This window comes from Aplidium turbinatum, chromosome 9 (assembly GCF_918807975.1).
Source record: "Aplidium turbinatum chromosome 9, kaAplTurb1.1, whole genome shotgun sequence".
Taxonomy (NCBI): Eukaryota; Metazoa; Chordata; class Ascidiacea; order Aplousobranchia; family Polyclinidae; genus Aplidium; species Aplidium turbinatum.
Window position 1 is genome coordinate 1083074 of NC_137480.1, and position 25630 is coordinate 1108703.

General features: G+C 40.3%; 1 protein-coding gene across 1 annotated transcript in view; it reads left to right on the forward strand.

Annotated features, from left to right (window-relative positions):
* The first annotated feature begins 24618 nt into the window (after positions 1 to 24618).
* Positions 24619 to 25630, forward strand: part of LOC145776950 (importin subunit alpha-6-like) — a 77645-nt gene continuing 76633 nt past the window's right edge. Inside the window, exon 1 of the mRNA XM_082588198.1 lies at positions 24619 to 24794. Within this exon, the coding sequence (XP_082444324.1) occupies positions 24678 to 24794 (117 nt within the window). The 5' untranslated portion in view covers positions 24619 to 24677. The remainder of the gene's footprint in view (positions 24795 to 25630) is intronic.

The following is a 25630-nucleotide window of genomic DNA, read 5'->3' on the forward strand; positions in this document are numbered from 1 at the left end:
CTCATGGACAAACGTGGCGAGGCCTGTTTCCTGCTGATGGTTGCACCTGCGAGTGTGAAGTTGGGTAATACCAACTTATCCACAGATGTGCAGTGGGTCTACTGGAGGAGAACAACGAGGGCCTGCTATTTGGTGTCCAGATACTCGATAATGCTGAGCTTACTGGACGTAATTCCCTCGGTGTTCAGCTGCAGAACGGTAGGCCGTCGGTACTTTTCGACAGAGGAGCTGCCGCGCCCTGAGAAGGGCGTTTCCCTATCACCCTGCGCTGAACGCGGGCCTGGTTTGCTCGGGTGTGACAAGCTTCGCTTCGCACATCTTTCTTTCTAGATTCTAGAAGATACGGTACTGATGGGAGTGACCACGAGAAGGTGCTTGTTCTTCCCAGTGATGTGTGATACAGTACGTACATTCAGTGATGGTGAATCGTAATAATAATAATCGTGTTTTTTATTTGCGTCCATTGCGATAACATACAGTAGGCTACACTGCGACCACAGAGGCGATACAACAGACGATTTGGCTTGCCTTTAAGTGTCTTTGCCGAGACACAGCCGCGTGCTCTGGAGCGGTGTCGAACCTACGTCCTTTCGAACGTCGCGTAAACGTTCTCACCACTCGGCTAGGCAGCCGACAATGCTTTACAAATTTCTGCCCCCTAAAATTAGGTTTTGAACGCGCAACCGTTGGAGGTATAGGCTACCTAGTCGTAACTTATTGCAGCACCATTCCGAGCACTGCGGTGGTGTGGAACTGTGGATGATCCAAGAATGATGTCTGGATGTCTATACATGTATGAGTTCATTGCAGAAAAACAATCTTCTAACCATCAGGACGCAATTAACTCAAAAGGTTGCAACTGAAAAATGCCTAACAGAACTTGGTGAACTGAATCAAATCGTGACTCGTAACATAAATTGAACTGACACCCAGGGTTGGAAGTTTTAGTCAAAAAGCAATGACTATTTCACAATTCGATAGTGCCCAAAATAGCAATGACTTTCCGTTATCGATACTTAAGAAAAGCAATAAATAGCACAATTTTGGTAAAGAGGTCACTTTCTTCAACCACAGACATATACAACCAAGCAACCACACAGCATTTAACATAATCCATTAAAATTGAACATAAACTATAAGCTACAAACGTTTTCGGCCATACACACGTTAGCCCTTATCAAGTAACAAAAAAATAACTGCTTATCATATCTACACTGAAAATGAATAACTGATCTAAACACTGAATTGAAAAAACGAAATGCAAAATGAAACGGCATAGCATAGGAGAAAGGCACATCACATGACGTTTAAATTACACGAGGCAAAGACGCATCATATGACGTATCAAGAAAAGACGTTGAGTAAATAAGAAGCACCTGAGGCAAACAACTGTGTATTGAGGCGAGGATTGTATGAGTCAAACATGTTCTAATAACAAACCATCCTTGGAGTCGTTTAGAATTATGCGTAAATGTTCCACCGAATTCGACACTAAAATCCACGAGGCTTTGCTAATAAAATCATACAATCCTCGCCTCAATACACAGTTGTTTGCCTCAGGTGCTTCTTATTTACTCAACGTCTTTTCTTGATACGTCATATGATGCGTCTTTGCCTCGTGTAATTTAAACGCCATGTGATGTGCCTTTCTCCTATGCTATGCCGTTTCATTTTGCATTTCGTTTTTTCAATTCAGTGTTTAGATCAGTTATTCATTTTCAGTGTAGATATGATAAGCAGTTATTTTTTTGTTACTTGATAAGGGCTAACGTGTGTATGGCCGAAAACGTTTGTAGCTTATAGTTTATGTTCAATTTTAATGGATTATGTTAAATGCTGTGTGGTTGCTTGGTTGTATATGTCCGTGGCAATGAATAGCAATTACTAAAAATATTGTATTGTATTTGCGTATTTAACGACCATTGATGCCAGGTTGTTTTTTTGAAAACAAGCAAGTGAATCCAAAAAACAAGCCCAAAACAGACAAATCAACACAAAAACAAGCCCAATAACTTGCAACAAATACCAATTAGCATGAAGCACGCAGTTTAGAAGTTCAAAATTTTCAATACAACCTTTGCAGTCCATACGTCATCACGTTTATTTCAAGCAAACCACTCAGCAGTGGCCGAGTGGTTAGCGCGTTGGGCTCGCAGTCGAGAGCCTGCATGTTCGACTCCAGCCACCCGCACTTGCTGTTGTTACTCTGGGCAAGAAACTTTACGATAATTGTCTCTACCCAGTGATCGATTTCGAGTAGGCTAATGGGTAGTACCAAATTTAAGTCATATTCAGGGGTTGTCGAGCATTTTCAGGTGTCAGGGGTTTTCAGGGGGTACGTCTAAATACCCATTGTCAGGCATTGGAGGCATTGTCGGGCATTGTCAAGTATTGTCGGGCATTGTCGGCTTTTTGGGGGGTCGTGGAGCATTTTCAGGGGTTGTCGAGCATTTTCAGTGGTTTTCAGGTATGTAGAGTAGGCTAACTACTTTCAGGCATTGTTGGGAATTTCCAGGCATTGTCTAGGATTTCCAGGCATTGTCGATCAATATCAGTGTTTGACAGGTTTGGTAGTCATTATGGAACATTTTCAGGCATTGTCGAACATTTTCAGGGATTGTCAAACATTTTCAGGGGTTGTCAGGCATTGTAGAGTAGCTACCTTCAGGCATTGTCGATAATTTCCAGGCATTGTCTAGGATTTCCAGGCATTGTCGATCATTATCAGTGGTTGACAGGCTTATTAGGCTTTACAGAACATTTTCAGGCATTGTCGAACATTTTCAGGGGTTGTCTAGCATTTTCAGGCATTGTAGAGTACGGTAGCTATTTTCAGGCATTGTTGGGCATTTTCATGCATTGTCAGAGGTGGGCAAAAAGTAGCGCCTCTCCCGCTACCGTTACTTTGGAAAAAAAGTAGCGCCGCTACTGCAGACGTTACTCCAACTAAAAAGTAGCGCCGCTACCGCTACTTTTACCAAAAAAGTAGCGGCGCTACAAAAGTTGCGCGCTATTGCCCACCTCTGTGCATTGTCTAGGATTTCCATGCATTGTTGATCATTATTAGTGGTTGAGGGGTTTGTCAGGCATTGTCGAACATTTTCAGGGGTTGTCTACAAGTTGGATGTCGCAGGGGTTGTCGCACAAGTTGGATTCACCATCTTGTGCGTGTGGCTCAGATTTTCAAACTGCACACCACATCATCTATCAATGTCCTGTATACCGACCACAAGATAGACATGTGGACCTAACAACGCTCGATGAATACACAATCCATTGGCTGCTGCGCCTGGATGTAACAACGTGATCTGTGGCGGCCTCAAACGCAAGAAGAGAAGGGGTTGTCTAGCATTTTTAGGGGTAGTCAGGCATTCTAGATTAAGCTACTTTCAGGCATTGTTGGGCATTTCCTAGCATTATCTAGGATTTCCAGGCATTGTCAATCATTATTGGTTTTTGACACGTTTGTCAGGCATTGTCGAACATTTTCCATGCGCAGCAGAATGATCCCTTTCTATTTTGCGTACCGTAGGTTGTAAACGTATTTACGGTATACACAAACACAGCAGCGTTTAAATGACCTGGCTATCATAAGTACTTATTGAGATCATGTGGAAGCCCTCGATCTCATCGAAACCGTAGATGAGTTTGTTTCCAGAAGTCAAACCCGTCGCAACAAGTTTGGATCGAGTTTGTGACTCCATTTCACAGATAGAACGCAAAAACTGTTCAAACTAGCCTATATATCAGGATTGTGTGAAGGGAAAATTGCCAATAGTAGGTATTCAGACAAGTAGTAACCAAAACTGTTGTGCACTGTTGTCATTTTATCTTTATATCTTTGTTTTGTGGGGATTGTTTGTTGATTGACCGACATATTTAAACCTGAACGAAAGACATTCATTGGGTTGTAGTATTTATTAACCCAGTCCTAAGCATGCGAGGGTTTCTCTGCTTGTCTTCAAAGGCGTTTGGTCAAAGTTACGCAATTACAGCCAAACTACATGCTGCACAAAATGTTGCACGACAATTGCGACATTTGGGTTCTCAAATAGTGCATAACAATCGCTTAGACTGAAAATCGGCCACTTGAAATATCACTTTCAGGATTAGTGGGAATTCTGATCCTCCTGGAATTACCTTACTTCAGTAAAACATCCACGCCTACGTGTAGGCCAAACTTTTTTTAAATAGGTGTTTTTATTCCAACTTTTCTTGTTTTTTTGTTTTTTTCTTCGCGCAACGCTCAGAGTTCAAGATGGATACCACTACATCTTGCAGGTTTACAATTTTCCATATAAAATGGATTTGTTTCCTGTCTCATCATTAGTGCGTCCGCTCCGGGAGTCGTCCACACACCCAAGCACTCAGCAGGCACACCATACTTACATGGAAGATACCTACTAGGGAGGCGAGGGACTCACTACGACCGAAGGGACCCACCGCGGTAGATGGTAATCTGTGGATGTAAATGTTTGGTTAGTGGCTGCCTCAAGCTGATCTGCCTGTCTCAACTTTCCTCTTGCTGATTTTGGAGCAGACTAGGAGATGGTGGGTCAAGCATGAGAACTAGCGCGTTTTGGTAGATAATTCATTTTTTAATTTTATTTGAGTTTGTTTGTGTGTGTGTATCTTCTTGTTGGCCGCTTGAAGAAGGGCACCTGCTTGTGGGAGACGGGCCACTGCAGTCTGACACCTCATTTAGCGGAGATGCCAGAGAGGAGCGGCCAGAGGGAGGGTAGCTTTCGCTGACCCCAGAGTCATCTTAGAATGGGCCGCTGCAATCCTGTCATCCCAGAGCGAGTGGGACAACGGAGAGGGACGGTTAAAGATCTCCCGCTGCAATCACTCTTCCGGCATCAGGCCGTTGTAGATGAGTGAGAGGGACGGGTTAAAGGTGGGTTGTACGCCCTTGGCTGTCTAAGCTTCTTCGAAGATGATCTACGACCGTACTGTGCTAGTGAGATCCACCGCTGCAATCAGTCATCCCTACCACCGAGGACGACTGAGAGGGCGGTTGAAGAGTGGATCTCGACTGGTTCTTCTTTCTTCTGACCGTAGGAGGAGGTTTAGAAGGAGTAGAAATGTCAGATGACAAAGGAATGTTATGCTTTTGTGTTATGTTTTTCGTTTTTGTCATGATGACCCACAGGGCTTGAGTGGTGGACCGTTTTGTGTCCTGTATATATGTGTCGCCTATGTCCAGAGATATCTTCTTTTGTGCAATCCGAAAGGACATGGAGGATAGGTGAGGTGGAAGGAGAAATTTGATTTCTTTTTTTCTTTGAAGAATTTCGTTCCAAGGAATCTTCTTTCCGTTTTGATCAATCTTGTTAGTCTTCTTTTCATTTTGCGTTTTCAGATTGAGGTAGATGTTTTTATAGGAAGTATTTTCCCAGTCGTGTTTCAAGCCTTTGAGTTTGCAAAAGGACTTGAAGATGTCCGCATACATTTCGTTTGGATTTGGGGCATGCGGAATGCTGTTGGAGAACAGATGAGGATTAATGTGTCTCATTCTGTAGCTCAAATTGAACATGGCTCATTCGTGCCAGATTTCGGTGGCGTCTTCTAGTGGGAAGAGGTGCCGAATTCTGTCTATGCGACTAGTTTGGAATTTTGATTGGATGTCCACCATGTTGATGCCTCCATCTTTGACAGGAGGAAATGTCTTGCTTCTCTGGAGCTGTTCAAATGGCGAAGGATACCAGAGGAAGTCGAAGAGGATTTTGTTTAGTTCTTTGATGTGTTGTTTCGTTGGCATCAGCACTCTACTGAGATGCAAAGTGACGGGTACCAAGAGAGTGTTGATGATGGAAATCTTTCCATAGAGGGAGAGTCTTCGTGGTTTGTGGATGTTGGCGATCGTTTGAGTTTTCCTGATGGCGGTCTGCCAGTTCATCTTGTCGAGTTCTGTTTTGTTTGTTCCTAGCCAGATGCCCAGGATCTTGACGTTGTTCAAGATCGTAGCTTCTGGAAAGAGCTGCTGAGCTCTTTGGGCCAGGTCAGGTTTGGACGCCAGGATCTGGGTCTTTCCCTGGTTCACTTTCTGGCCGGACATCGTCTGGTAGATGGCTAGTTCTCTGTTGATTTCTTTGAGAGATGGAATGTCTCTTGTGATTTCGGACTTGTCGTGTATGTCTTTCTTCATGATGAACATTGTCCCTGCATAGAAGGGGGTTCTGTCAGGTTCTATGTTGGTGTATGTTATGTAATTGTTATGTTGAGCCCACGTCTCGAGTTGATCGGTGGGGATTCTGTGTGTTTCCTGAATTGCCAGTACAGAGAGTCTGTGAGATGTAAAGAACTGTTTGACATCTCGCAATTTCTTGGATATTCCGTTGATGTTCATTGAGCCAACCTTGAGGTTGCCCAGTCCGGCGTCCGAATCGTCACTCTCCGTATCTGCGAACATGATTATAGATAGAGAAAAAGCAGGTTAAAGTTTAAGGGGTTGGACTAGACCGTGTAAATGGCTGGGTCGTCGCCGTCTGAGTCCGTGAGCTCACCCACCGAACTGAAGACATTTCGATGGGGAGGAGAGGTCCCGGGCAGTCCAGCCCGCGGAGACTCTCTCGAAGAAGCGGACTCCGAGTCAGTTGACGAGTTGTCATTGTCAACTGAGACCGACGCATCCTTGGAGCTGGCGTAGGATGCGTCGTGGTCTGTAAGATTCGTCGTCCTGGGAGATGCTGGTTGGGGAACCGATCTCCGCTTGTGCAATGGTTCTTTTGGAGTCGATGTCTTGGACTCTATGTTGGACCTGGGCTTATCCATTATCTCAGCATCTGGTGAGAAGATGCTGCGCACGGGGGTTTTGGGGTTGTGTTTCCCTCCTTTGCCCACGGTGGTAAAGCCATCGTCGCTCGTGGGGGGGGGTTCTTTCGCTTCCTACTGTTTTTCCTGAACTTTTCTCTTGCATTGCAGCCAGGTTTGTGTTGCCAGCCTGTTGATCGGCATACAGGACAGGCGATCTGCCTGGTCGGCGGCGAATCTGGCACATATGTTTTGCTTGATGTGTTCTCTCGTCTTACAAGGAAACCGATTTCCTGACATAAGACTCTTTCGCTCCTGTCCCGAGAGCGTTTTGATTTTCTTTTAGGCGTCCGATTTCTGGTCGTCTTGGACGCTCGATCTCGAGGTGGATCGGCCTTAGGCGCCGGGTCTCGAGGTGGGTTGGCCTGGGTCTTCTTCGGCTTCGTGGGGCATTTGGAAGCTAAGTGGCCCCGGACTTTGCAAATTTGGCAGAGAGGCAAATGTCCTTCCCCAGGCTTGGTGATGGATATCCATTCACCAAACATCTGCACCTTTTCTGGGATGTTATTCAGTTGAGTGTTCTGCAGGTAGACATGCAGAAACTCGTTGCAGATGGTGGAGTGCTGCTTATGTCTACCTTTGGTCATTTGATAGATTTTCCCCCAGTTTGCTTGGCAAGCAAACTCATTGATTAAATCTAGATGCCACTCGTCTGGCACTGGATATAATGTGATCACGTCGCATGGTGGCATCGGTCGCCATACTTTGATCACGTAATCAGTTTCCTTTTGCTTGTAGGTCACGGGTGACTGATGGTCTAGCGCCCGCTGTTCCATCAGCAAGGATTTTGTTTCATTCTCAGAGGCTGAGAAAGTAACGGTGAAAATGTGCTGCCGCAGGCTCTTGGCACGCACAGCTTTTAGCTCCTTTCCATATTTGGCAAGGAAACCGCCTTCCATAAAGAAACCTATGAAAGTGCTTACATCAAGCCAGGACTGGCTTGATGCTTGCACCACCAAGGTTCTTTGATACTTAAACTCATTGGCCTTAGAATCGCCCATCATGAAGTAAGTATAGTGTAGAGATGTTAATTAAGGTAAGTAAGAAATAAATTCAAACGGACTTACCGTAATTCAAGCTTTAAAAGTTTCAAATTTTCCTTCTGAAGGAAAATTTAGCTATTTCTGGCTTGACCACACCCTAAAAGCTGGTCACGTACTGTCTAGACTCGCTGTAGCTAACTAACTATTCTCACCTGACCTTTCTACGTGGTAATCAGCTAATTCCCTTAAGGGGAAAGGGCTGATACCAAAAAAAATCTAGGGAGGGAAAAAAAGCTAACTACTCGCCTAGATCAGTGGTTCCCAGCAGGGGGCCACTGATCTAGCTGACTTAGGCTATTTTCTAAACTTTCTAGTTATTTATTTATCTAACTGACTTTTAAAAAAAATCTAAAAAGGCTGGTAAAAGTTAGGCCGGTGTCGCTTTCACTCGCTCGCTCTAGCGAGGAAAGCAAGGCTTGCTGTTAATCGCTTTTGGCAGCACTGTCTCCAATGCCACCAGGTCGCAAATAATCGTTCGCACTTTGAATCGGGGTTCACCAGAGGGCGACTTACCTTTCAAAGAATAGAATCTTTTCTTGTAAATACTTTTTTGTTTTGTCGGCTGTCAAACTCACAAGAATGCTTGATATGAACGATTCGGTTACATGTGTTGTAGTGGACTGCAACTACAAGTTTATTTATTTGGACATGGTTGAAAAATTTCGATTTGTTAAATCAACCAAACCTCTTTGATAGAGCTTATTCGATTGTAGATTCTGTCAAAATAATAAAGTACCGTACTTTCGAAATCAACATTTACCTGCAATGTAGGCCTATACCCAGACAACCACTTTATTTGGTCTAGATCTTTACCAGATCGGGTACGGATTTGACCAGATAAAGTGGCTGTCCATGTAGGATTAGTCTGTCATAGCAAATCTTCTGCAACACTGGAAATGTCATTGTGCATTGGCTCTTATGGCTGTACCAGGGAACTGGACGAAAAAAAACAAGGCTACTGAACAGGAATACATTAGTTTGTAGCGTTTTTTGTTGCACCAGTGACTCGCAAAATCTTGTCGAAGCATCAAAACAATAAATCATAAGACTAGCATTTGCCTAATTTGTCACCTCAAGTGGATTAGAAAAATTTAACAAATTAGGCGAACTGACGATTTACGCAAACAGGTCAAAACTATAGGGAGATGTTCCACCAACGGACAGGGTACGACCAATGGACCACCCTTCTATTTCTTAAAATAAAAGTTGGAAGCACGAAAAATGTTATTGTGGTTTTGAGATTTAACCTTTTTGGTTTTGGAAATCTTCCTTGCGGGGACCTGTGATTTTTTTTCTTATTGTTATGAAGGAAAGTATGGTTTACAAGGTAGAAAGTAAAATTTGAACATTTTTCTTCTGCAATTTTTTTCACCCATCGGTTTATTTTTTCAAGACTGTTTTTTGTTTGCTGATTGCTTATTCATTGATTAGTGAAATTGCAATGAGTTTTTAGTGAAATTGCAATAAATGTTTAAATTTTATCCATCATAAAACTAGGCCATAAAATCCAAGAACTATCATGTATGTGACCAACGGACCACCCACTTGTTCGACCATTGGGTCACTAGCTAATTGTTCAACAATGTCTTCCTTTATGTATTCAGACTAAAGATGTCAGAAATTAAAACAACTAGCAATAAAACAGAGTTGTTTAGTTCGGAAGATCTTAACAAAGCTGTCGAAGATGTTTTGAAACAAAATATTTTTGTTCGAAAGTCGGCGAAAAAATATGATATAGACTACCACGAACAACGTTCGCTCGTTATGTTAAAGAATAAACCAATGAATAGTGAGAAAACTACTGCACCAACACCCGTGGCATCTACAAAACGCCTGTCTGATATCTTCAAGGTTTCTGCAACTTTAAAAAAAATATGAGATTTAAAAAGAATAAAATAAACACCAAAAACACTTGAAGCTCATATTACCGTACAGGCATGAAATTGAATATGAAAATATGAAATGAAATTTCATAATAAAAACATGTTTCTAGTGCTTATTGCTTATGTTGTTGTGTTGTTTGTATGTTGTTCATGTATTAAATAGTCCAAAATATGCTCCAGTGCATCAGCTTTTTGCCATGTAGAAGTGACCCGTTGGTCGAATAGCAGTGGCCCGTTGGTCGTATAGGGGTTTGACCAACGGGGCAATTTTTATTATCATTTAAAAGTTAATTTTCGGCAGTTAGTAGTTGGAAAATTAAGAAACTTTTTAGCTGAATATACCACGGTATGTGACCTACTGTTATGCCAAAAAAGAAGGACGCATGACCTTTGTATGGCCAGAAAATAACAAGTATGTGAAAAATGACCCGTTGGTGACACATCTCCCCCTAACGACTCGTATACATGGCGCATTTATTTGTAGCCTATTTATAAATGACCTTTTGTACATTTGGGACCGCGCGCGTGTTGATCTAACTAGAGCAGGAGTTCCCAAACTTTCTGTTTATCGGTACCCTTTGGCCAATTTATAGATTCGCTGGTGTACCCCCAAAATTTTCTCATATTTTTGGCTTTAGAAAGTTTAGATATTGCAACAAATTAACAGTAGAGCTGCATTAGAAGACTGCATACATGATATTTTGTACCAATCAAAGCACACAAAGTTATTCATAACAATGTAATCCAAGGTTAAACAAACACTACAATCAATCAAACAAACAATATATCGTCTGAATAAGCCCAGCAATCCTAGTTAATGTGATGGATGAGCCTGGTTTTTAGCAACAAGCTCATTAATACGAGATGAAACATTAGCAATAGCACAACAAAGATCATGTTCAGGTGTTTTGAGCTGTGATCTGTTTTTTAAATTATTAACATCATCAGGTGATCAAAAATATTTTAAGGCTGATTAGAAGTTATGGAAAGAATATCCTTAATCTAATGTACCCCTTGAAAAGTCGAAATGTACCCCTGGGGGTAGCCTACATGTACTCCAGTTTGGGAACCCCTGAACTAGAGACTGCGTGAAATAATCTATGTTGCTGTAACTAACAAAGCTGTGAATTTATAGTATTAAGCGAAGGACGAAGTGTGGGACGCGTTCTAAATGCTTACTGTGAAGCAGGTAGAAAGTGTGTAAGTTTAGTAAACATTTGAGAAGTGTTAATTTTAAATAGAGCGACATAAAATATAAGAAGTAAATTAAAGTGGTTTTTAGCTTTTAAAAAGGTTTCTCACTTGACAGTACGAATCGGAGTGGCGTTTTCTACGTTTCATTTCAATATTATAGTCAGAGCGAAGTCAATGCCAAACAAACGATCTAAGCACGTAAACACTTGAAAGCATTAATCGAATGGCGAATTAGCCCAACAAAATGCTTTTCGGGAATATAAATATAGTTGACGAGTTGAGCGAATTAGACGACGACAAATTAAACGAACTATCATGTAGGCTACTGAAAAAGATAAGAATTCTGCCGGAACCGAATAAAATGTGACGAATAAGGCGAACTGACGAATTAAACGATGACGAATTCTACTAACGTGATAGGTAGATTTCCTTTGTGAAAGTATTGTAGGCTAATCAAGATTGAAAAAAAAATCCAAAAAACTTAATGTGAGATTAAAATAAAAATGGCTTAATGTGATAATCATTCGGTGAAATAACAACGAAAATGCAATATACGAAAACAGGTTAGGCCTTCAATATTGAAACACATTTTGCAAAAACAAGAAAAAACTATCCTTCAGTCAACCCCCAGTTTAGGCAGAAAATGTGAACACAAAGAATTACAGAACAACATTTATAGTCAGGCATAGGCTATATCATTCTGCACATGAACTGTCTAAGAACGATAATGACATTTTTCAGGCCTTTTACGTTTTCTCTGCCCTGGCTTTTTACCACATGAATTGGAAGGAGGCACTGTATGCAACCTTCCCTCTGTCGAAATGCACGGTTTTGCCGTTTTTGGAGCAAATACCATGAAGCGTTGAAAATGACTTCTCCGATCTGCCAACGACCAAGAACACCAGTTTTCGTATGACGTTTTATATGTCATATAAGGTTCAAGTAAACTCTATAAGGCCCAAGACCAATCACTGCTTTTTCAATTGCAATAATGAAAATGCACCATTCAATACTTTATTTATGTAGAATGTGCCTAAACCAATCTTATCAGCTAAATACTTTTGCAAATTTTGTCTCAAATGGCGACAGCACAACACATGAGTAGCATTTGGAAAAGCATTCAAGATTGCCTGATGCATCGCCCTCTCATCGTCAGTTCCAAATATCAAGCGATCTCCTTTCAAAGAAAACTTAAGATACAAAAAAACTCTGTAAACGTCTGTAAATCAGATTTGGCATGCAGAAACGATGGTCCTAAAAAAAGAGGAGCCTTTCCTGATGTACTTCTCACCACTGACACGTTTTGATATACCGTTGTGGTGAGAAACATTTTCCCCAAATTATACGTCTTGTCAACACACAATACCACATTTTGGTTGCAGCAAAGTCGTTCGATGTCCAAAATTTGATCCTGAACGAACAAAATGATGGAAATTGGCATTCCTTTAGAATGAGATACTTTTTGGACAAATGGATGTGTTTGAGTCATGTCTATGACTTTTAGAATATCGTCGCTGTAATTTTGGCCGTAAACTGTTGGTTTGTAATCAATATTTTTTTTCGTATTATATTTCAAATTATGGAGCTGTTGTAAGTTTCTGGGAACACGAGACATATCATCTGTTTGCATGGCTTCATCATATACATTTTTGGCTGTTTTCAAAGGAACCTGTTTTTAAAAATCGTTAAAGATGTCTGGTTTTACTCTGATGTAGTCATTTGTATTGAGTTTAGCCTACTATTTCCATGTTGAATATGGCCAGGGGATAAACCGAGATATTCAAATATGCACAAGGTTTGAATGTTACATTCTCCAAAATAGTTCAGCCACGTTACTCTCCGCTTGTAATTACAATCTGTTGCATGAAACGATATGTATTTTGTCATTTTTACAATTTCGCTATGATTTGGCTGTGGATCCATGGTTGTGTATTGATTTTGTGTAGCTTTTCGAAACGAAAACTTATTTTTGAATACATATATCTGTCGTAGGCTATCTTTTTTGTAGAAGGTTGAATAGTAAGACCCTTTTTTCCAACTGCCGCAATCATCATAAAACTGCTGCGTTTGCCCAATTTTTTGTCTTTGGATGTTTTTCATATTTTTTGTCACAAAGTAGATATTTTATTTTTTGCCCAGTGGAATATTCTCCAATCCTTTAGTTTCCTTGTTACTTAATGTTTCAATAATTTGCCTACTTTCCAGAAACTTGTTGTCTAGTGGTTGACCTTTTTGTTTCTTCTTTGAGTTCAATTGAGGTTCCGATGCCTTAGCGCCTGCTTTCTCATTATTTTTTTGTGGTTGGACATTATCGGGAAAATTCGCATGTTCTTCATCTTCTTCGTCATCATCTAAGTCGGTTGTATTGAAAATTAGAGTTGAAGAACAGCTAGGACTACAAAGTACATTGAAATCGCTGTGGTCACCTTCCAGTAAAGCACTAAAATGATTGGGTATCCAAACGCTTTCTGGCTTGTGTTCGGACACCCTTGTCCATATAATATCATATTTAAACTGCATCTTAATCGAAGTTCAGTTGATAATGATTCGTTTCCACACATAGCTATAGAAACAGCATTAAACAAACAGTTTCCATCTGGAGTTGTTTTAACTGCTTGTTTTGATTTTAAATGTGGGAGTTGTTCCAAAAGTTTGTTGGTGTAGTCATCCAACTGTAATTTGCTCTTTGATTGACTTTGGCTTGAAAGAATTCTTAAACTTGAAAAGTTCTGCAGCAGGAGATTTTCTCTTTGCGCTCTTTTTATCAACTTGTCTTTGTCACAGAAACCACACTGAAAATAAATGAATTGTTTTTGTTGACATTTTCTTATCACGAACAAAACAAATTCTCATTTTTTAAAATATGTTAAGCTGCTTCGAGAAACAACATTTTACTGCAAGATGATCATCCATATTCTACATGACGCAAACTCATTCCTTAACATTACTCGTTTGCAGTTGCAACATTAAAAGTCTTATGTTTTATTTGAATTAAGTCATAAATAGGGGCTGAGACTGCGCTGAAGAACAAGAGCAACCTGTATTTTGCACTTTTGTGCATTTGGTACCTACTTGGAGTAGAATACATTCTTACCAATTTAATTTATCAAATTCGCTTTGCTGTGATGAGACACAAAAAAGATACAATCATTAATCAAAGTTCGAATAGAAAGTAGAAATTTTAGTCTACTTTGAAACGAAATATTTCCACGTAAGCTACAAGAATTTTTTACTCGGGTGAGTGTTTTATCAACGTTTGGTGGAACCAATTCATAGAAGAGTTGTCAAACGTCCAAGACATAACCTTTTTTAAATTATCAATTATTTCAAAAACGATTCAGCCTGAAAATAAAGAAGCAGGTAGGCCTACAAGCATTCAATATTTATATTAAAAGCAGTAGGTTTAAACTTTGGATACTAAACAAGCAGTAAATAACGACCTTTAATCGATATTTCCAATCTTGAAAATGATGGGAAATACAAATACAAAAAGTGAGCCCGAAAGAAAAAGAATATTTAGGTAAGGGAACGTTCAAATATTACGTAACGCCTTCGAGGGGGAGGGGGGGTTTATGCAAAGCGTTACGTTAGCGTCACATCGGGGGGGAGGGGGTTCACGCAAAACGTTACGTAACGCTTTCGAGTACGGAATGGTAGTTTTTTGTGCTGAATTCGTAGTGAAAAAGCGTTACATGGTGGAGGGGGGGATTGAAAAAAGCGTTACGTTGGCGTTACATGGGGGAGGGGGGGTCAAAAATTCGGAAAAAATGCGTTACGTAATATTTGAACGTTCCCTAAGAGGAAACGAAGCGGTTGCTCTTGAGAAAATTTTCTATAGGCAATTTCGGTCTTACCCTAATGTTGCTTCGTTTTAAAAATAAGATGTACCGGTAGGCTAAAGGCCTACACATTTCAAGATATTCTCATTTCTTTTTGCAATACGAGGATTTGTAAGGTATTTTCGGTGGAATGATCGTAATATATGAGCATCTATTCGAAGAATCAAGTCCAGTTGGCTGCTATGTGTCTTCTTATTTTATTTACTATTGTATACAGTGGCGTACGCAGAAAGTTTTTATGGGGGAGAGAGGTAAAAATTTGCATGAGACCATGTTAAGCTATGGTAACTTACATTTACTTCACGGTAGCAACAAAAATAGATAGGTCACAAAACGTAGGCTTGTAGTTGTGCTAATGATGAGGGCTACAAGATGGTGGAGCAAGCTTCATTAGCATCAGTTTGGACTTGGACTAAAAAACTTCTTTGAAAGCTTAATTCTTGTAGTTTCCCATAGCCTACTTGCATAGGCTTTGAACCACCGCCGCTGGCCCGGTCACCTAGATTGGCAGAGTGAAGTTTCCGTTTGCTGAAGTGTTGTTATTGTTCCATCCAGTAAGTGTAGCTGAATGGAGCTCTTCTTCATGATGCAATACCTTCAATAGCTTGCTCTCCTCCATGATGAGACACCCACCCCATGACTATAACGCACCCCTCCAGACCATCAGCACTCTTGATAACGCACCAAGGCCGATCAACTGTTTATTATTTTTTGTTTTTACCAATATAAATTTAAAAAAATTTCCTTGCTCTTTTTTCCTCCTCGTTTTTCTAAATTTTGAAACTCTTCGAAGGTGTTGCTTACCTTTGTGTCATATTTTAAGCTGATTATTCTATTATGGTGTCAAGCACGTTATAACTTTCGCGTTTTGACGCTTCTACTTTTTCTAGACCTCTGTTAAGTTTGGCATAGGCTATATTGTTATTCGCTGTGATGGTCAAAAATAAAAACAAACTGTCCTTAAAATGCGTTGCTCGTACGTACACCCCGTGAGCTGAATTAGAGAACCTTGCGGTTTCTCTCGTGCATGAAGGGGGGGCGCTTAACCAACTGAGCTATCGGGACGGACCGTAATCTGAACATACTTTTAAAAAAGCGACTCGCAATTTGAAGGCACACTAGTGATTTGAGAGGATGATTTGATTTTCAGACGTCAGCATAAATTGTCGGTCGGAGGTCCTATGAAGTTAGTTCTTTATGGGTCTACTGTTTGTTTTCCAGATTTGAATATGGAGAACTGCCTTGAAGTAGCCTGCATTGCTCAAGCACATATAGTTACATAGCCTACTCAAAAATTAAAAAATTACTTTTGTTTGATCTTGCTGTTTTTTTTGTTTATTTTACTAAAGTATGATATTTATCCATAGACCATTCGGGGCAGACGTTTTCACCATTATTGAAGAACAAAAAGATTAGGCTTAGGGGAAGGTGGGGCAGGACGGGACACTTAACTTTAATCGATGTTTTGCAGAATTCTATTTTATCAATATCGGTAACTTTGGTATCATGTTATTTCTATTGCACACCACTACCAACCAACAAGATACAAAGACTCAGTTAGTATCGCATGACCTTATAATTAACAAAAACAAAAAAAAAATTAATTTGTCCCATCTTGCCCCACACCTGGGGCAGGACGGGACGCGTATTGTTCATATGAGGAATCACCTGTAAAACCACAAATCTACTGATAATATCTTGTAGCCTAATTTCAAAAATGACCTGCATTTACAGCACACGTAATTACATCAGGGCAAAATGACAGACTACTTTTTTCAATAAAAATCTCATACCAAATTGCCACGCCCATTATAAGCAGAACAGATGTCCCATCCTGCCCCAAGCAGCTCTGTCCCGTTTTGCCCCAATGACTGACATTTTGAAATTTTCTGTTTGTTTATTATAAGGCATCTGCAGCTAATAAGGCCCGGCCAGTAATAAGGCCCACCCCCTGGATCTCCGTTGTTACAAATCTTTTAAACAAAATTGGAAGCTCTGATTGCTGCTATGGTGAATTGAGACTAACTGGTAAAGTTTCACAGACTAAAGTTGAGAACTTTTTGAGTTACGAAAAGTTGAAGTTTGGGGGGACTGAAATTGAGTGGTTTTATTAATTTTCACATATTTTAGACTGTTCTGCAGTTAACAAACCGCTTTGACTTCCGTTTTTTTGCATTTTATGTGAAAGATATGTGCATGCTGATGCAGTAAAACCAATAAATTTGAACTTTTTTTCTAATTAAAGCAAGACTGATAATGATGATCAGACTAGGCTAATTTTGGTAATGAGGCCCATGGGCCCCTGGAGTAACGTTGTGCACCCCTGGTTAAGAAAGTGAGGGTTAAAGGCTTGAGTGACCTAAACAATTCTTGTTACACCATTAATCCAATTTGTTATTGCAATGAAATATCATAATTTCAGAATCAAAATACTTTATCATCCCTACCATATCTAAAAACACCATGTCGCTTTTTAAAAAATGGAGCATGGGGCGGGGGAGGGAATAGTTGTCTCTGTGTATTTAATTATTAGTTATGTGCCTGTGTTGTCAATTAGAATTTGTTTTGTGGTGTTGTTATAGTGAAAATACACCTTTGCCCATCACTTTTGGTGCTAATTCAAACCGGGCCTTATTCACAACACGTGCATCTAATAAGGCCCGCTTGAGATTTTTTTAATTTTTTTAATTTTTTACAACCCCTTTTACTTAGAAATTTGTTTCATAGATATGTTGTTTAGATAGACCTAAAGTATCCTCATTCCAAGTTTCGTTCAAAATTATGCAGTAGGCTATTTAGAAAAATATTGAGGTTTGAAAATTAGCGGGCCTTATTAGCTGCAGGTGCCTTATATGCAAGTCACATCTAAAAAATCAGATACCCCAAAAAGCACTTTTATTACTGTATCTTCAGACCACGTATCATCTTCCAGATTTTTCTGAAATCATGCCAAAATGTGAAAAGTTTTAGTAAGATTTCTTATAGCAACTAGCCTCTAATCAGTTATCTTGTTGCCACAACCACGTTTTTTCTCTGAACATCTCTTTTTTTTGCAAGTCATCGAGAATCATGGTGTCCTTCATCTAAATGGGTAAAGGACGCTGAAGCTAATACTTTTAAAAATATCCACGGTGTCCCGTCCTGCCCCACGTCCCATCTTGCCCCACCTTCCCCTAAGTTCCATTTGAGCCTCATACTAAAATTCCGAGGCAAGGTTTGTCAGGTTGTCTTTGTTGAACTGACGGAACTCAAGGATTAAAGTTGTTTCAATACGCTATACCACTTGACTGTTTTAGGATTCCTGTTGAAGAAGATATAAGCAAACTTCGGAAGCAGTTATAACAATTTTGCTCCTGTTATACACTAGGAATGGCAATGGCCAACTCATCGATTGTGATCGACTAGAAAATTTCTTAATCACTAGCGATCGACCGGTCGGTGATAAAGTCACTAAACAATTTTTTTCCAGTGACACCTTTACTGTAAATGCATTTACATTTATCACACATTCACCATCGTCACATTCGTCAGCACAGAGCAGTCTATTCATGTTTCAGTTAATTTGGTTCTTTACAATAAAACACGAAAAGAATAATTATGTTCTACAACTAAATTTACTTTAAATTTCTTCTAAAGAGTCAGTGAGATATTAGAGTCATCATGTTGTAGGTACTTCAGCTTGCCGTTATCAGGACATCAGGTGTCTAAAGCAATCGTCCAGGTGGCGGTCGGTTAGCACAGCACGTTGCTTTGTTTTGATTACGTTCACAAATGAAAATGCAGGTTGACATAAATAAGTTGAACCAAAACAAGAATGGATGTGTCCCGCACATTTTTTGATATTGCACTATTTTGCATCAACAACAAACCACTAGAAATCATCTTGGGATGCTCGAACCTTCAATGCCTACATTTCCACTTCAATCGTATCTACGTACCTGTTTCCAACAAAAATATTTCATTTATTTTGAGAGAAATTAGTAGAGAGTAGACACAATTAAATCCGACTTGAACGGGTAGGCTATGAGACGTAGTCGACTATTTCTTCGATTTCATGAAAAACATTAAATCGAAATTCAAAATCATCAAAAACCATTTTTATTTTTCGGCAATGGATAATGGATATTTTGTTTCTATACTTACTAAAGCTCTGACTGGATTTATTTACCAAGCAAATTATCTGAGTCGATCGAGAATTTTTTTTCTCTCCGGAATATTGATGAAAAACATGCTTTTTAGGAATGTTTTTCTTCCTTGTATGACTGTTTGTTATCAAAAACATGTGTTGATGTTTGTTTTTTGCTGTGTATTGTGGATAGTGTGTAACATCGACAATGCTTGAAAAACCTGTCAAAACCTGGTAGATCGACAACCCAAGAAAACGTTCGACAATGCCTAACAAACCTATCAACCACTGAGTATGCTGTTCGACAATGCCTGGAAATCCTAGACAATGCCTGAAGATGTCCGACAATGCCTGCCAGAAAGAATCTAAAGTACTTTACAATGCCTGAGAACCCCTGACATCTGAAAATGCTCGACAACCCTTGAATATGTTCGACAATGCCTAACAAACCTGTCAACCATTGATAATGATCGACAATGCCTGGAAATCCTAGACAATGCCTTGAAATGATAGACAATGCCTGAAAGTAGCTACTCTACAATGCCTGACAACCCCTGCAAATGCTCGACAACCCCTGAAAATGTTCGACAATGCCTGAAAATGTTCTATAATGACTTAAAAATCTGTCAACCACTGGTCACAGCGGTAAACCATAATCTCTTCGTGGGAAAATTGTAACATAAGATTCCCAGATCCGTTCGTCTGTATGTAATGACCGAAAAGAAACACTCTTCAGGAAACGTCTATTCGAGAATTGTATTTCTGTAAAAATAGCCTCAAAGCTGTCGAAAATGGGGTGCAACGCGATACACCACTAAAAACTTGTCACTACAGAACAGATTACTTGGATAAAAGACGGAAATTTTCGTCCAGCTGACAAGCACTAAGCAAAACAGTTAAACATGCGACCAACCTCTTCAAGCAACAATTTTAAAATGACTAGAATAATTTGCGATATCTCAAACTCACGTGAACAGTAACCAGTAACTGTGACGCAATAGTGAAAGACATTGTCACGCAATTCAAACAGTTGTTCAATGGTGGTGATCCAATGTTTCATGTTTAAACAGGTTTGACACAGCAAGTCTTACGAACGATGGTGCAAGTTTGGCTCATTTTTAGGAAAAATTCCATGACGTAATATGCTAAGATTCAGTAGACCTGAACGGTTTTTATATGACGTTTGATTAGGTGAACAATTGTCTGGAACAACCACTGATAATGATCGACAATGCCTGGAAATCCTAGACAATGCCTGGAAATTCCCAACAATACCTGAAAGTAGCTACTCTACAATGCCTAACAACCCTTGAAAATACTCGACAACCCCTGAATATGTTCGACAATCTCTGAAAATGTTTGACAATGCCTAACAAGCCTGTCAATCACTGATAATGATGGACAATGCCTGGAAATCCTAGACAATGCTTGGAAATTATCGACAATGCCTGAAAGTTGCTACTCTACAATGCATGACAACCCCTGAAAATGTTCGGCCACCACTGACAATGTTTGACAAACCCTGAAAATGTTCCACAATGCATGAAAATGTTATATAATGACTAACAAACTTGTCAACCACTGATAATGATCGACAATGCCTGGAAATCCTGGACAATGCCTGGAAATGCCCAACAATGCCTGGAAATGCCCAACAATGCGTGTGCGGGAATTTTATATGAAGGTTATGATGCGGGGATAGCCACACCTGAATGTAGCAACTCTACAATGCATGAGAACCCCTGAAAATGCTCGACAACCCCTGAATATGTTCGACAATCCCTGAAAACGTTCGACAATGCCTAACAAGCCTGTCAATCACTGATAATGATGGACAGTGCCTGGAAATCCTAGACAATGCCTGAAAATGTTCGACAATGCCTGAAAGTATCTACTCTACAATGCCTGACAACCCCTGAAAATGCTCGACAACCCCTAAAAATGTTCGACAATGCCTGAAAATGTTCTATAATGCCTAACAAACCTGTCAACCACTGATAATGATCGACAATGCCTGGAAATCCTAGACAATGCTTGGAAATTATCAACAATGCCTGAAAGTATAGCTACTTTACAATGCCTGACAACCCCTGAAAATGCTCGAAAACCCCTGACAATGTTCGACAATGCCTGAAAATGTTCTATAATGACAAACAAACCTGTCAACCACTGATAATGATCGACAATGCCTGGAAATCCTAGACAATGCCTTTAAATTATAGACAATGCCTAAAAGTAGCTACGGTACTCTACAATGCCTGACAACCCCCGCAAATGCTCGACAATCCCTGAAAATGTTCGACAATGCCTGAAAATGTTCTATAATGCCTAACAAACCTGTCAACCACTGATAATGATCGACAATGCCTTGAAATCCTAGACAATGCCTGGAAATTCCCAACAATGCCTGAAAGTAGCTACTTTACAATGTTTGACAACCCTTGAAAATGCTCGACAACCCATGAAAATGTTCGACAATGCCTGAAAATGTTCTATAATGACTAACAATCCTGTCAACTACTGATAATGATTGACAATACCTGGAAATCCTAGACAATGCCTTGAAATTATAGACAATGCCTGAAAGTAGCTACTCTACAATGCCTGACAACCCCTGAAAATGCTCGACAACCCCTGAAAATGTTCGACAATGCCTGAAAATGTTCTATAATGACTAACAAGCCTGTCAACCACTGATAATGATCGACAATGCCTGGAAATCCTAGACAATGCTTGGAAATTATCAACTATGCCTGAAAGTAGCTACTCTACAATGCCTGACAACCCCTGAAAATGCTCGACAACCCATGAAAATGTTCGACAATGCCTGAAAATGTTCTATAATGACTAACAAACCTGTCAACTATTGATAATGATCGACAATGCCTGGAAATCCTAGACAATGCTTGGAAATTCCAACAATGCCTGAAAGTATAGCTATTCTACAATGCCTGACAACCCCTGAAAATGCTCGACAACCCCTGAACATGTTCGACAATGCCTGAAAATGTTCTATAATGCCAAACAAACCCGTTAACCACTGATAATGATCGACAATGCCTGAAAATCCTAGACAATGCCTTTAAATTATAGACAATGCCTGAAAGTAGCTACGGTACTCTACAATGCCTGACAACCCCCGCAAATGCTCGACAATCCCTGAAAATGTTCGACAATGCTTGAAAATGTTTTTTAATGCCTAACAAACCCGTCAACCACTGATAATGATCGACAATGCCTGGAAATCCTAGACAAAATGCTTGGAAATTCCCAACAATGCCTGAAAGTAGTTAGCCTACTCTACAATGCCTGACAGCCCCTGAAAATGCTCGACAACCCCTAGAAATGCTCCACAACCCCCCAAAAAAACGACAATGCCCGACAATGCCTGACAATGCCTGACAATGCCTGACAATGCCCAACAATTCCAGACAATGCCTGACAATGGGTATTGAGAGGTATCGTCATTTTCTCTCTTGCGGTCAGCAATGCGTTTGTGGAGTGTTCTCTCTTGTTTCGGCGCAGTGGACCAAGGAAAGGAACATAATTTAGTGAAATGACAGTCAAATCCCGGCTACAAGTAAATATAAACCTATACCTGAGCTGCCGTGAGATCCATGAAGCAATTTTTAATAACAAGGAGTTGCTGGAGCAGCTCCCAGCCAGCAAGCCTATATGGGCCCCACATGGGGACCCATATGGGCTGATGTACGGGCCCCATGTGAGATGCCCATATGGGGCCCATACACATTGTGTCCGCGGGCATCACATTGCCCCCATATAGGCTGCCCATATTCATTTATGGGTTGCTCACACTCAACCCACAAATCTAATATGGGCTGCCCATATGTAACCCATAATTCTAATACAGGCTGCCCATATGTATATCAGGTATATAACTGCAGACAGATGCCAAAGTGCCAAACTGCAAGCAGTGAACTTTGCGCAATGCATAGCAAGGTGCCCCCAGTAAAGTGCTCAATCGGCGTAAGCCAAGAGCGTCAACTGCAGACAGTGCACACGATGATGAACTGTTTTATTTTGATCAACAACGCACGAGTAGGTATATAGCTCCATGTGACATTTTCCTATTTGTGGTACGTAAGCACAAAAAATAGTACTACTGCTAACCTTGCCAAAGTGCTCCAACTGCAAGCAGTGAGCTTTGCGCAATGCATAGCAAGGTGCCTCCAGTAATTTTGCTTGTTCAATTTCATTTTGTGTTTGTTTAAAAGATCAACAAAAGTCGTTTGAGACAACTAAAAAATCTCAAAGTCTAGACAAATGCTGATCGAGGTGTATATCATATTAGTATGGGTTGCCCACAAACCTTTGAATCACTGTGTGGGTAGCCCATGGTCTGCCCATAAAAAATGTGGGCAGTCCATGGTCTGCGCATAAAAAATGTGGGCAGCCCATGGCCTGCCCATGAAAAATGTGGGTAGCCCATGGTCTGCCCATAAAAAATGTGGGCAGCCCATGGTCTGCCCATAAAAAATGTGGGCAGCCCATGGCCTGCCCATGAAAAATGTGGGTAGCCCATGATCTGCCCATAAAAAATGTGGGCTGCCCATGTTCTGCCCATAAAAAATGTGGGCAGCCCATGGTCTGCCCATAAACAAAGTAAGATCAATAATTTTATGTGGCTAAATTTCTTAAAATGCATTTATATGATCACGCATTTGAAGATTGGAAGTTTTATATTCCACCTTGTCATTTAGCAACACATTCTGCAAGAAAGCCCATATTGGGCGCATATGGCAAAAACAAAAAAACCCACATAAAACCCACATGCCCACAAGCCCATTAAAATAGTATATGGGGCCCATATGGGCTTGCTGGCTGGGAGATTGTTTCCGGCAAAAAGTATGGAATGTGATATGACACGGCTCGTATAAATACAAAGTAGGCTATGTCCAAAAACGTTTTTTAAATGTTAATCTAATTTTTCGGTTGTCCTTATTTTTGGGCCCATGTCGATGGCAACCCTGGTTAGAGCATAGATTACTCTAAGGTTAGTTGGGGCATAGATATCTTACATATAGATATGCATCTCAGTGGTATAGATATGCTAGCCAAGCTGGCAACCTTGATTGTTGATTGTGTCCATAAAGTCAGTCGAGCGTGACGATAATTCCACGATTGCTGAGTTGCATATATCTGTGGTTAGGGTAAGGGTTAGCGGAAGCTGCGGTTAGCGGAAACTACGGAAAATTTTTTGCGGAAACTGCGATCAGCGAGGGTTAGAGCATAGATTAGTCTATGGTTAAAAGTTAGGGTTAGCGAAAAGTGCAAAAAATCGTTTGCGGAAACTGCGATCAGCGAGGGTTAGGGTTAGAGCATAGATTAGTCTATGGTTAGGGTTAGCGGAAACTGCGATCAGCGGCTTCGTCTTTCTTTCTCTCGATCTTTTCAGGGGAAAAATTTTAAAATGTTTGCGGAAACTGCAATCAGCGACTTTCGCTTTTTTTAATTTTTTCTCTCAATCTTTTCAAGGTATGAACTGAGGGTACGAACTGTTCAGGGTACGAACTACGGTAGGTTGCATCCAAACGATACTGGGTGGGTACTGTGTGGGTAGTGACCCGGTGGTTGGGGACCCCTGATGTAGGCTGGGTGAATTTTGCTAATGCTGTATTTTATTTTCTTGGTTGGTTGCACATTTGATTATTCTTGACTGCATGCTTTTCAACTTTATCCAACAAATTTTTAAGGTTTACCGTACCAGCCTACTGTACTTGAACCTATATGTATAGCCTATTAACTACATGTAGTTGTAATGGCATCTAAAGAACGATTGCGAAGCTACAAAAACAAAGCCAAAGATCAAGATGAGTTGCGGCGTAAACGTGAGGAAGAGGGAATTCAGCTTCGTAAAAAAAAACGAGATGAACAGGTAAGCTTTTGATCTTAATGAATAATATGAGATCTCTTATAGGCAGTGGCTATTTGATCGGCTCCGGTCTTTTAATCTGAAACACTATTTGACCGGTCATGACGTCACTATATAGATATTTTTTTCTCTTTCAAAGCAACAGATGAGAAGAGACGAAAAAGTGCCTAAGATATAAGTTCTAAATTTGACAGTAATATTCAACTGAACCAGTGGCGCGTGCAATCTTTCTTGGGCTGGTGTTCCAGAGGGAATGAGTTCGGTACCACCCGAAAGCGTTCTTGTTTTTTAACTAAACTTTTGACCAGAACTTTTTGACTCAATCGTTAGGCTGCTGCATTTTTGTACGTAGTCAATTTTTAATTCGAGTAGCTTTTTTATGTCTTTTGAAATAGGCAGTGGCTATTTGACCGGCTCCGGTCTTTGAATCTGAAACACTATTTGACCGGTCATGACGTCACTGCATAAGCAGTTAAGCACTTTTTTCTCTTTCAAAGCAAAAGACGAGAAGCGCCGACATAAGTTCTAAATTCAACACGTATTCTTCAACTCAGTTCGTGGCACGTAGGGTTCGTCTCAGGCTGCCAATCTAGAGGGGTGAGTTCGATACTATCCGGAAGCATTCTTTTTTTCATTTTTTTTTTTTAAATTTTGACCCGAAGCGCATTTATGTGGTCAATTTTTAATTTGAGTAGCCTACAGTCCAAGTTAGTTAATAGTTCTCAAGTTAGTTATATACAATACTTCTTTTAAAAGAAATGATAATGGTAAAACCATTTTTTAAAGAAGTATTGTATATAACTAACTTGAGAGAAAAATGTAGGGTCGTTCGGCAACAC